The sequence below is a fragment of the Halyomorpha halys genome, unplaced genomic scaffold, assembly GCF_000696795.3.
Source record: "Halyomorpha halys isolate HHAL.00 unplaced genomic scaffold, Hhal_1.1 Scaffold302.1, whole genome shotgun sequence".
In the NCBI taxonomy this organism is placed as follows: Eukaryota; Metazoa; Arthropoda; class Insecta; order Hemiptera; family Pentatomidae; genus Halyomorpha; species Halyomorpha halys.
This window is the reverse complement of record NW_027110436.1, coordinates 240512-254422: the sequence shown is the minus strand read 5'-3', so window position 1 is coordinate 254422 and position 13911 is coordinate 240512. Positions and strand designations below refer to the sequence as shown.

Sequence of the window (13911 nt, the reverse complement as noted above, 5' to 3'; positions counted from 1 at the left end):
TATTTTTCTTTAACAGTAAAAGTCAGAATTTAAATAGACGAATAGCATGAATTTTTTTAATTTATAATATATGACCGTATCCCATGAAAGTCTGATAAATACGTCACTATCCTATCAAGACAACATGTTTCAACTTCTTGCACTTGACAACTGGCGCTACATTTCTTTAAACTATAATTTCTGAACAATTTTGGACTTACAGCTTGAAAGCCATCCCTTCTGAAGATATCAATCAACTATTAAAAAATACCGAAAACTATAGACAGCCAAGTACCCACTTTTATACGACTGTTGCAATATGGTATCCAGACTCCAGAGTCTAACCATGGCTGAGCAAATTTACTACTATCGGACAATCAAACTAACCATTTTCTAAATATAGGTGAGCCTAGAAATACAGTTATTTATACAGGTATTTTGGTAAAAGCAGTGACCGGAATCTAATCAAATCGAAATGGAACTAAGCATTCCTCATAATTCCTAAAAATTTCTCCAAAATCGGATTAAGGGTTCAAGAAACCAACAAATACGGAAAACATTCGCTCTTTTATTTCTAAAACGTAAAATGTGACTGTACATTTTCGATTCTGAAAACACACACCAGGCAGCAGTTGGCTTTGTACTCTACATACACTTCCGACATTCCATAACAACTGATAGACTGCTCACTACTTATGCGAACAACACTGTAGTCCTTCCTACGGATGCCAAACCGACTGCAGCTACTCACAACGTACAAACTCATTTAAATTTGTTACAAAAAAAAATTTATTAATAGCAAATGTTTAATTTACACGTTTAAACTGCCCGCAACTAACACTTAACAATATTTTTTTACCTAAGCAAACAGACACAAGATACTTGGTACTTACAATGGACACACAAATGAATTGGAAATTACAGTGACACCTTTAACATATTATCCTCTACTTTCTTTACCTGGACAAATACTATGTTATAAAAATAAATTATCACTTACTAACAATATATATATGTAAACATACTGCTCAGACCTATATGGACTTACGTTATTTAGGTGTGGAACTCACAAAGTCCCACCTTCAGACCATTCAGATCTTTGAATTATAATTGCACCGACTGATATACTGCTGTGACTAGTATTATTTCTCTGGTTTGATCTCACATCGCTGTCTAATGGTGAATTTGTTTAGCGGGTCACTGGGGAGAATCTAAGAGGGGGAATTCGGGAGAGTGAATTTGTCGATCAAATGAAACAAAAATTGTGAAATGGAAATAAAAAAGGAATAAATTGAAATATTTGTATTTAGTGTGTAGACTGAAATTGATTGTAAAAGAAAACTGTGGGAAAAAAATGTTTTATTTCTACTTTATTTTATCATATAAAAATATGTAATTTATGTATGTCCGATCACGGATTGATCAGTATGCTGTGTAATGTAGCAACCCGATGTATTTGGGGAGCATGAATGAATAAAGTATTTCTCTCTCTCCTCCGGTACATCTCTCAAGGTCTCATTTATATGAACGTATATATTTTTATTGTAGCCCCCTTCCCGATCGCTTTTGACATAAGAGAGGGGGAGAGATTTATCAGCAGGGAACCACCCTATATTAACCACTCGTGGAACCACCACAGAAATAAAAGTCGACACCTCCAAGGCCAGGTTTTAACATGCACCGTTGCAGTCATGAGCCAGTTAAATTTGGTGCTTTAATCACTAACAAATTTGGACAAGGACCTGGACAAACCATTCATGACTGGCATAGAAAAAACAATACAAAACTTTTCACGACTCGCTGGACACCCCAACCGGAGGAGTCGGCACATTAGGTGGATATAGGTTAGAGAAGGCATTTCCACTCACAAATTCGTAATAATAATACTGGACGAAGGCTGTTTGGATGGATAACAAATTTACGCTACATTCCAAAAGGCATATGTAAAATTATAAAATAAACAATAATAATAATGTAGGAAACTATCTAAAACTATCACGTCATCAAATCTAGAAATAAATGATACATAAATGTAGCTAATGATCCAGTTACTTCGTTAATGTACACCCTGTTACAAAATTAGTACTACATTATTCAAGTAGACCTTAGCCTGGTATTATGACTTGGCATTTATTTTTATTTGCAGAGAAAGATAAAAACTATTACATAGTAGAGAAATTTATTTACACATTAAAAAACAGATATACATATTTTACAGGAATTAGCGTTGGAAGTAATCCCTTATCATTCTGTTGAACTCTTTCTTCGTAATAAGTCCATCTTTGTCACTATCCACAGCCACGAAGATCTGCCTGAGGTCAACCCTTCCAGCCTCTTCCCCTGCGAATGATAATATTATATGAAAATAATATTTGAAAAATAGACAAGTGAAAGAAATAACTCAGGCGTAGATGATCGTAATGACTTTATACTAGGTAGGTTGTATGTTAAGAGGATACGACTCCGCCTGTCCTGGTATTCGGTTGAAGAATTTCTAAAACATAATATCCAGCTAGTTATATAAACATCATCCCGTATAAAAATAACGACGGTTCTATATCACTCATGAAATATTAGCTTAAAACGGGAAGAGGAGCAGCTTTTATGATAGTTAAATCAACCAATATTTAAAAAGCGCCTGAAATTGAAAAACGGCATGAAACCCTCCACTACCACCCTCCATGGTAGCCTTACTTATCTGATATCTCAAGCAGACAATTATAGCGAGTATGATGGGCGATGTACGACATGTCATAATCTCACAAGAAGAGATCATAACACAAAAAAACACTCTCTACACTTTCGTTGCAAGCTAAAGACACAACATAGGAATAAAGCCAAAAAACTATAATGATTAAAGTTATGTCTATCATATAGTTTATACAAATATAACCATATATATATAAATTATTTTTTAAAGACAATTCTGGCATTACTAAATTCAAAACTATAGCACATTTGTTGTTAATATGCGTGACAATTCTTGTAGATAAGGGAGCGCCCGCCGGAACATTAAAAACTATTCCTATACTACACGAAGTTGGTTTAAACGTTGTTTTACGGTAGTTAAAGAAGCTGTAATAGAGAAACTTTCTTCAAAACTATTTTTTAATTTACTTCAAATTTATTCAAAAAGTATATATGTTTTTTTTGCATTAAATTTTTAAAATCGTAATTTTTTTTTAAAACCTAAAAATTATTAATACTGCGGCCGATAAGTTTCAATTAAAGAAGTAAAACAAAAGGACTTCATTAAAGAAAAAAATATTATTATATGAAACCGTAGATTTTTCTGGTTTCGAAAACAACTTTTTAAAATGGCTGCTTCCGGAATTACATATGGAGTCGAAAGAGGATTACATCAAAAAACGGTTCAGTTTCAATCTCATTTACCGACGGTTAAAGGAGCAGTGATCTAAAACTTGGGACACCTAACCTCAACCTGAAGACTAAACCCCAGGCTGCTGCAAGACATCCTGTTATGAATTCTAATTTATCAGTTCTATTATTCACACTACTTCTATTTTTTTTCCTCTTCGTCTTTTTTTTTTTTAATTAAATTGTTTTATTTTTTTTACCATTAGAGGACAATTGTGTTTTTTTTTTGTTTTTTTTGATAGGTCTACGAATATCGTAATTTGTGTTATTTATATTACTTTTCTCGCTTATTAATAAGCATTATTTATATCTATTTATTTTATCTTATTTTCTTTTAATTAACGTTGTATTTGGTTGGTGGTGTCTTTCGTATAAGACTATACAAACATAATCAATTATTAAAAAAAAATGTTACGATTATTAACCATGAAAGACCCACCAGATTTGGTATTAAATAAATAAAATTGAATATAAGTGCCACATCACAAATTGTTGAATCTACAATCAGAAAATCTCAGATCTTCTGTAATTAATAAACCTTAATTTAATATCATTAATTCCTGACTGCCCTACAGTTTCATTTAACGATGTTACTCTTACCCCTGTCGAACAGATCCGCTACCTTAGACTACATTTGGACAAACGATTAACCTGGAATCCTCACACCAGACTGAAAAGACAGGAAACTGCACGTCGATTTCGACTATTACAGCACTTACTAGACAAACGGTCTAAACTTCCAACACATTACAAAAGACTGATCTACATGACTGTAATAAGACCAATCTGGACATATGGAGGTTCCACTAAACCTTCGAATTCCTCTCGTATTCAATCCTTACAATCCAAAATCCTTCGTAAAATCCTCAATGCTCCTTACTTTGTCACAAATAAAATCATACATAAAGACCTTAATGTTCCCTATGTAACCGATCTAGCCCGAACCAGATATCACTTCCATTATAAACTCTCTAACCACTCAAACCCCTTAGTTTCTTATCTTCCATCCTCTTCCATTCCTGACTCCGTGGCGCCTGAAAAGATGATGGCCGCGAGCCCAGCTAATGTAAAATGTCATTAGAGTGCTATCAATGGGTAGTTTCTCTACACGCCTGTAACGCTCCAATTTAACTCAGATCAGATTGACTAAATGTATTATAATGTTCAGTTGTAAATAGCAATAAATAAAAATTTTAAAAAAATATCATTAATTGGAACCGATAACCCTCGCGGGTAGGCGAAGCGTTTTTTCCCAGAATAAAACAATAAAACTTATCCCATAAATTATAAAATTGAGGAATCCGAAATCCTATCTGAGTTGATGAAGACCGATGGGACCTAGCCAAACAGAGGGTCCCAAAGTTGGCTCAACTACTTAGTTCTGTTTGGATTGGGATGATGACACTGAGTCCAGGTTGGTCTACGTCCAGTAATTGTGTCCATGTTCTGCTCCTCCGGTAACTACCGTCCATGCTTTGTTCAACAAACTTGTTTCACTAATTTAATAGACATCAAACAAGAACAAGTATCTGTCTAGTACTTGGACAATACAACAAAAACTGAAATATATTAACACTAAAAGAGTTTATTGGCATCTTGTTTTATAACTGGAAAATTACCGTTGAAGATAAACTGTATGATGTAAGTATGATATATATCTAAAAATAGAAGGGAAAAGTAGTGTAAGTTAGAAAATTGCCGAAATTAATTATGCGTTTTAAATGCATTTTTCCTAACCATATTCCTTATTTTTTTAAACATATTTTATTTCATAAATATAAAATGTAAAATATTTACTATGTTGTTTTGGGATAGCCCCTTATACAATAAACTTTTCCTGATACTAATTACAGTTTCCTGATACAAATTTCCTATTTATGTGATTAGAGAGTTTAGTTGTAAATGTGACTAGAGATTATTTTATTTTATTTATTTATTTTTTCATGCACATAGTTTGATTCTGTTCATTTTCTCTATCCTTCTGTTTGTATATATTTAGAGAGAGAGATTTTATTTATTTTTAAGTTACTTTATTTTAGTATGAATGTGATCATTCACCACTATTACCTATTGCCCACAACGATGTGGCAGATTGTAATATTTATCAATAAATAAAGTTTTTGAAAAAAAAGAGTTTAGTGAGTTGAAATAATACTGAAAAAAATTATTTCCCAGTTTATGTGTATAATTCTGTGAGTTTATATTTGATTCAGTGTACATTAGTATTCTAGTTTAATGTGGATAGTAATTAACGATTATGAGGCATTGGTTTTAAAATACTTGTTTTTTTTTTAATATTACTTGAACTAGTGAAACTTCATAAGGGCCAGGTATAAGTTAAGTCTTAGTGCCGTTTTATATATTATAAGTTTATTTCTATTTGATAATTTTTATATTTTATTAATTATGAATATATTTGATAAAGAATCTTTCTTATTTTTTCCAATTCCGAACTGATGTGGTTGTTAAGTAATAGTTTGCTGTCTCAAGTGATTCATAAGCATTTCCCGGTTTTGGCAACAGGATCCAGGGTATCATTTAAACTGGTCGATGGAAATATAGGTCCTCGTTTTGTGAAAATGGTGACTTCTCTTTTATAATTATTTAAAACTAATCCCAATTTTCCAAACTTTTAAAATCTTGAGCAGTCATTTATGAAAATATTAAATAGTATAGTACTGTGACAGAGAAACCAGCAATTGTATGATGCGTGGGGGGTGGGGGGTTATGTTATTAACTGAAACAAAGAACGATCGATTTGATATAAATGACTCTATGAGTAACATTAAAAATCATGGAATGTTTAATTTTATTAATTAAAATTTTTTTTTTTATTTATTGATAGATATTACAATCTGCTACACAGTTGTGGACAATAGGTAATAGTGATGATCTCATACATACTAAAATAAAATAAAATAAATAAATGAATGAAAAAAAATGAACGAAAACAAAAAAAAAATAACTCTCTTAAAATATATACAAACAGAAGAATAAACAAAATGAACATAATCAAACCATTTTTGAAAATTAGTGACTTTGGGTTGGTAGTGTCGAATGCTTTTTCTATATCTATTAGGATTATCTCACTATGGTTTGTATGATTGAAATTCTCCGTTATATATACTATAACAAAAGCAAATTAGCAAGTGGATGAATGTAAGTGGCGTAATCCGTTTTGTTCGTCTATTAATTAATTAAGGGGTGTTATATTTTTAAATTTTTTTGGATTGCCATTTTTTCGTGTTATGATCTCCTCTTGTGAGATTCTGACAAATAACACACATCTTGAATCCTGTTTTGTGTGATACACGTTACGTCAAACTGTTTTTGTTTTTTTAATCTCTGAAATGAAGGATTTTTGGATGGGAAAACCTTCAATTCTGAAGAGGAAGTCAGGTAGGCTGTCAACAATTTCTTCCAGTCCCAACGAACCACATTTTGCCAGGAAGAAATAGATAAACTGCCAGTAACATGAAATAAGGTTATAATAGAATTGAATTCATAATAAATTAATATAATTTTGTTATTTAATGAGAGCGAAATAAATATATCATAAAAAACGGAAGTTAGTTATGATTTGAACCTACTATTACACAATATAGCACATCACATTTTCATAATACCAATGATTATGTTCACGTAACTATATGAATATTTGTGTAGACATTTTTTATTAAGCTCTAGTTAATCGCAAAGAGAACTCAAATTAATAATATTATCGACTTATAAATTAATAATAATATCGACTCTGATCGTTTTTCCCAGCACTCTTCAAACGTTTTGGTCGAATTGAATATGACCTAGGTACTGTTAAAGACAAAAGTTTTTTTGCCATATTATGATTTATTCATTTTATTCCTCTGCACTCTAGATATACTGAAAAACAAATTAGTACAAATTCTATTTCGTTCTCTAATTGAAACAGCTACAACTAACATTGAATAATAATTAACTACAAACAAGGAAAATAGCAAGTCCAATCTCACAATATAGTTCAACATATTTAACTAGAGAGGGCGGTAAATGTAAAATTAAATAATTAGTAAATTAATTAAATTAAGTACTTAATACTTTTGCTTTTAGCTATAGTCTATCCGTCATTCAATTAACTCTAAAACATAAGTGTTTTTGTGGAAGAACATTGTCAATTTTATAATGTTTTTACAGCCTGTATTTTCAGACTGTGACAACGTTTAACGCACTCTTACATTACTATTAATAATCATAAAAACTTTATTTACATAATTTACAGTTCGGTTTATAAACATAACCAATTTTCAAAATTAACTCAATTTCAATCTTGGCATTAATTTAAAATAAATAATTTTCCAGATATTAATTAATAAGATATTTTCTATGTTTTGTTATGTTTGTGGAGAGATACTTGTATAGGACTGATGGGAGTTCCACAAACTGCATTTTATTTAGCTATCCAAATATTTCTATTTATATTATATATCTATTGGTTTCTTATGGGAACCGACCTATGATTCTTATAAATGTATTGCTATATATTTCGACCAAGACCTATTACCACAGACCCCCTTGCTATGGTATAATAGGTATAATTGAATATAACTAATCATTGGATATCCTTTCCAATTGTTTCGTGCTCATTAATTTATTAGGCTAATAAAATGAGGTGGCATGTAGGGATTTAAAATCATAAACTGAAGTCAGGTTAGTATTAAGTTATATTTACACTTGAGGTGTACTCATATAAGATAGAGCATGGTAGACCAATTGCCTTACTTTAAGATTATTTAATATGCTATGCATTGAGAATAACATATTAGATTATTGATATTTATATTGACTCTAATTTTAATCACTTTTGCTATTCAAAGGACCATCTTAGAATTTTAAATTATCTTACGTGTTTAGGTCTAGGAGGTGTTTCTGCTTCGTTGGTCCATGGTTCTCTCTTTTCTTATCTTGAGCTGTGTCCTCCTGTATTCCTCCGGCCAACTTCCTTCTCTCTACTAGTCTTCCTTAGAGAGTGTTCCTTTTTTGTCTCCTCTCTACTGTTTAACCTCAGAGTCTTCTGCCGACTGTCCTTTTTCCTCTCCATTCGTTAAAAATGATCCTTCCTCTCCTCTACTTTCCTATACTACTCGTATTTTTTTGGAGCGAAACCAGAGTTTAAATAATGAAAAACTTAAGGTGGCATCAATTACTTTATCTTGTACTTCATCTGGTCGTACAGGTGTTTGAGTAGGGCTGAGTAAGTCCTAACTGCCTGAGGTCCTCCCGGTGGCTTGGCTGAAAGGTGCGAACAGAAATTTACCTTTATGACGGCTTATGATAGCGGTTTGTGGCTCAAATGGTTTGCTACCTGGTATGTTAATACTTTATTGCCCTTTTACCGTGCCGCTACTCTAACAAATGAAGGCCCCTTTTGGACTGCCCTTTAAGGGGCTGCGAATTAACACCTCTAACACCTATTTAATTAAATTTAACTTCTTTTTATCATGTTTGTATTTTCAATACATTGCATTTGAATACTTAAATATAAACGATGGTTTCAATAGGTTCTTCATTACTTTACGCCATAGGTCCCTATTCCTAGCCACAGTAGCTCAATAGTTTCCCACCCTTTGCACTATCTCATCTTGTAATTGATCGCCCTCTCTATCTTAATGACCCCTTGGTATCAAATTACCACCGTATACTATCCAATGGTATCAACTCTGGATCATTTTCTCGCATTAAGTGCTTCTTTTGGTACTTTTAACTTTAATTTTAGACTGTACTTTTATGTGTCTTCTTTTGATACCTATCATACTTCTTTTGAATATTTCAGTTGTTTCCCCAATTTTTCTATTATTTTTTCTGTTGCCGACCATTTCTGAGATCCGTATAAAACTACCGAACATACTTATTACTATTTTTTTTATTTTTTTTATCACAAATCGGCCTCTAAGGACCACGTGAATATAAATGGTTAGGTTTCTTTGGGAATCTGGATTTTCTTTCTTCCCATCGCAATTTCATGATCCTCAACTGCCTTTCTTTTCTTTATTCGGACCACTTCGTACCCTGTTTTCATCTTCCAATATTGGAGATTTTTCAATGTTTTCCTATACAAATCTCTATCTAGACAGTCGGTTTCTGAAATTTTAAGTCTTTTTAATTCCTCTCTCATTTGCCTCGTGTATTACTAATTTATAACTTATGAGAAATATTTTTTTGAGGAAGACACTATAATTCATAAACAATAGGTATAAAAAAGTATGTAACAATAATTATTGGTAATAAATCATTAATATGATAATAAAGCAGAAATAATTTTTAAAAAAATATCAACATCTGATATAAAACGACACTTTTGAAAAATATTACTTTATAAATAAATCTTTGTACTTATACAATTAAGTTAAACTAAAACATATAAAGCTTCTATTCAAGATAAGAGAATGAAGTAGATACACTATTGGAATGTACTATCTTTTACTAAAGCTAAGAACGCCATAACCTAAATCGCAAATACCAACGTTGAGATGATGACTATTGTGTTCGAATAGAGCATTTCATTGGAAAAACAGATTGAAATTGGATTCTGAATTGTTTGTTTTTATGTGATTGAATGGCAAGGGTATATCACATAGGGGACCTTTCAATATGCTGATTGAGGCTGTCGAATTTATTTGTCTGCAATTGATGTATGAAAATGACCTGAATTTTCATGTTTAATTTTTAATTATTTTAGAATACCTATAACTCTTTATACAGGGTCCTTAAATTTAAATCACAGGATAATTATTAAACAAAGAATTTAAACCCACATTTAATAATGTGAATCCGATAAATAATTTACCAATGCTTATATAAATTAAAACTGGATTTATTGAAAAACTCTCTCTAGTCTCTAATAATACAACAAAATATTATTCTTTTACTTAAAAAATCATAAATTCTTAAGAAAAAAAAAAGAGCAAAACGATCATTCTTTTAAGTCTTCTATAAAATAACTAAATTAAGAGGAATAAAATGGAACGGAACCAAGCTACCTTCACGAATATTTACAGATATGACTAAAAAAATAACCATGCTGATGTGAAGAATAAATTCAGTGACAACAATATATGTATATACATATATTATTACAATAGATAATTTTCAAATCTTGTCGCAGGGATAATGAAGCGGATGCAAAAGGGAAGAAGCCCTTCCCACAGACCTTCGGTACACTGCAATAATCATTATTTTCTGCCGTTGTCGGATTTACAGAATCCGATATTTTCAGTTTTTTTAAAAATTTGTTTATAGTCGGGGTAGGGGGTCTCATTTTCTGACCTCCCTCCCATGCTGCGGACACCGGAAGACCCCGAAGACGCTATAACTTCGATGCCTCCTGTATTATCTATCATGGCATGCAAGAGGGAGAAGCAACCTGTTTCGCGAAAAATGGACGAAGCGATTTCACCATTTCGCCAACTGCTGAACCTGCACCGAAAAGTGGCTAGATGACGTCACTATGGTAGTGAAGACGTCACCAGCTAAGCCATATTCCTTTACCTCTGAGACCACCATAAGCTTTGTTCTCAGATTATAATTATTCGTATTTCAACTAACACACTCTGCCCCTACAGGGAATTAATATTTGAATTTGAAGGAAATATATGCATGCTTATTCATAAGCAGGTCTCACAATTTCAACAACCCTTTTCCACATTAATATAAATAAAAAATTCAGACTCGTGTTAACTGAAATAAGACACGACCAGGTCCCGATGTATACTGTGGTATTTTGGAAAACTAGACAACAAACAAGTTGGATTAAATTGGTCATTACTTTCTGACTCATTGGTCATTACCTACTGAAAAGTACATGTAATTTTAACTATGGTAGGATGCATTTGTTCAATTAAATAAATTTATAATATTTGACAGGAAGAGACGAAGGGGACAACACAAGCGCTGGGCCGTAGAAATAACAAAACAGTGTGGCGGTTCATTTTGGACGAGGCACGCTCGAGATAGCGAATTGTGGAAAACTAAATGCGAACTCCAGTTTTAAGCTTCGACTAGTCTCCTCTAAAAAGATTCTAATCTCCTACACGCGTGTAAACATGTTTAACGTATATATTCATTTTTTTTCTTAAGAATGATTTATTTTTGTATTCACATATAAATAAGAACTTATTATTATTATTATTATTATTATGATTGTTTGTTGGGGAAGTATTTACTATTCGTTTTAATTTATTACTAATATGTAATTATACCGCCTTGTACCACACCTCCATTTTCTATGTGAAACTGCACACGAGGACAATTAAGGTATCATCATCTCAAAAGAGCAGTGTTGCGGATTTCAGGTTAATTACCCTCTCTGAAGGGCAGCCCGCATGTGTCTAACAGGACATAGAATTGGTAAGAGAGAAGGCCAAGATTTTAATATAAAATTTTAAAAGCTTTCATGATTAAAAATCTTAATAAATCAGGTATTTAAAAGCTTGACATATGTTAGTTCTTAAATTAATGTAGTCAAATAATCCGAGGTAGATTGATTTTTTCAATCAGAAAAAAAAAAATAGGGAATACATTTAAAAAATCAATTTTTTTTTACACGGATTAGGGAGGCTCGATTTATGAAGTTCATTTTATAAGAGTTGTTTTTAAGGATTAGTTGCTACTAAGTTGTGATTTTAAATGAACATTAAAATAAAATATGCTAAGTATAATACCCGGCTAAACCGCTCTTTCTAGGGGTCATATCATAATAAAGATGGACAGCTAAGCTTTAGCCAAGTCCAAGAGAATAACTTTTAGCCCATAGATGTACTTAATTATTACAAACGCTAATAGAAGCGTTTTAAATTTCTTTAAATTTTGTTTGCTTTTGCGTCATCATCATCATCATCATCAATTGGCGGGACAACCCATTACTGGGTCCTGGCCTCCTCAAGCAGCTTCCAACAGTTTAATCTGTTAAGTGCAGCTGCTGTCCAATTCCTCACTCCCAGCATGGTCCTTGAATCCTCTTTAACACCATCCAACCATCGAAGCTCTGGGCGGCCCCTCGGCCGTGTTCCATGTAGGCGCTCATTCAGAAGATTTGGGATCTCATCAGTTCATTGACACATGGCCTACCAATTCTCACAATTTTTCCAACATCAAGCTCACCAATTAACAAGTAGACTTCCTTATTCGTGCGTCTTCTCCAAGCTGAACCATCCTTTATTGGGTCGTAGATACGTCTGAGTACCTTTCTCTCAAACGTTTGGATGAAAAGGATCATCGGCCTTTAAAAGTGCTCACGTTTTCGAGGCGTAGAGCAGCACTGGTCGAACTAACGTTTTATACAATCTAGTTTTCGTAGATCTTCATAGTGAGCAACTACCAAAGTGCAGACGCAGTCCAAAAAAACTCCTATTGACCAATGCTATTCGTCTCCTTATCTCTGCCGAAACGTCATGGGTGGCATTAACTTGTGATCCGAGGTACACAAATTCCTCAACTCGTTCGAAAGAGTAATGACTAATTTGGACAAAATCTTCATTGAAACCCTTTTTGGACCAGCTATCAAATATTTGATTCTGTTGGTATTAACAAGTCCCAGCTTCCTGGCAGCATTATCAAGGGAAAGAAAGGCCTCTTCCACAACAGCTTTTGATCTCCCAATAATGTCGATATCATCTGCATATCCCAGGATTTGTACCATATGATTAAAAATGATTCCACTGGTATGAACCTTTGATTCTGTAAAACTTTTTCCTGACCAATATTGAGTAGCAGACAGGCTAGGGAATCTCCATGTCGAACGCTATTTTGAGAGATGAATTCCTCCAGACATATTTCTCTGAATCTGCACCATACATTCCGTATTGCTCATTGTAAGTTTTACAAGACGGATGAGCTTAACTGGTACATTGAGGTCTTTCATTGCCCGATACATAGCCTCACCGTTGAATGCTGTCATAGGCAGATATAAAATCAACTAATAGATAATGCGTCCGTATTTTCCGTATTCTCTTCCGCTCTCTTTTGCTTTTGTTTAGTGGCGTAAAACATCAGTGGTCAATAAAACAATTAATTTCTTATTTATTTTCACTTAATTTTGTATTATTATATTCGTCCGTTAGATTTTCTATTTGTGACAGTGACAGTAAACCTTGTGATTTTAAAAACTGAAATACTGATTTTATTGTTTTATCATCGCCTCTAAGGGGGTTTTTGAAATATTCAGGTCATATAAAGACACTGCAACGATTTTTTTTTTTAATTCTATGAAAATTATTAATTATAATTACAAGACTACGTTATATAATATAAGTTTTAGTGTTGCTATAATTATGTACATCTCTTTGTCAATCTTTTTATTATTATATTTATCATATATAAAATTCAAATTAATATAAAAAAAAATTTAAAAAACCGGACACCGATGAGCGTTGCATCACAAACACTTTTAGTGGTTTATTCGACCTTCAATCTAGAACCTTCTTTTTTTTTAAGATAGATTTATTTATTGATAGATATTACAATCTGCCACACAGTTGTGGGCAATAGGTAATTAAATGATCACATACATACTAAAATAAAAAA

The 13911-nt window shown here is 32.5% G+C and overlaps 1 protein-coding gene across 2 annotated transcripts in view; it reads right to left on the bottom strand.

Annotated features, from left to right (window-relative positions):
• Nucleotides 1–2141: 2141 nt before the first annotated feature.
• The window catches only part of LOC106680974 (uncharacterized), a 42501-nt gene continuing 30731 nt past the window's right edge, over nucleotides 2142–13911 (bottom strand). For both annotated transcript variants that reach the window (XM_014421036.2, XM_014421035.1), the window contains exon 5: nucleotides 2142–2319. In XM_014421036.2, coding sequence (XP_014276522.1) covers nucleotides 2201–2319 — 119 coding nt within the window. In that variant the 3' untranslated portion in view covers nucleotides 2142–2200. The remainder of the gene's footprint in view (nucleotides 2320–13911) is intronic.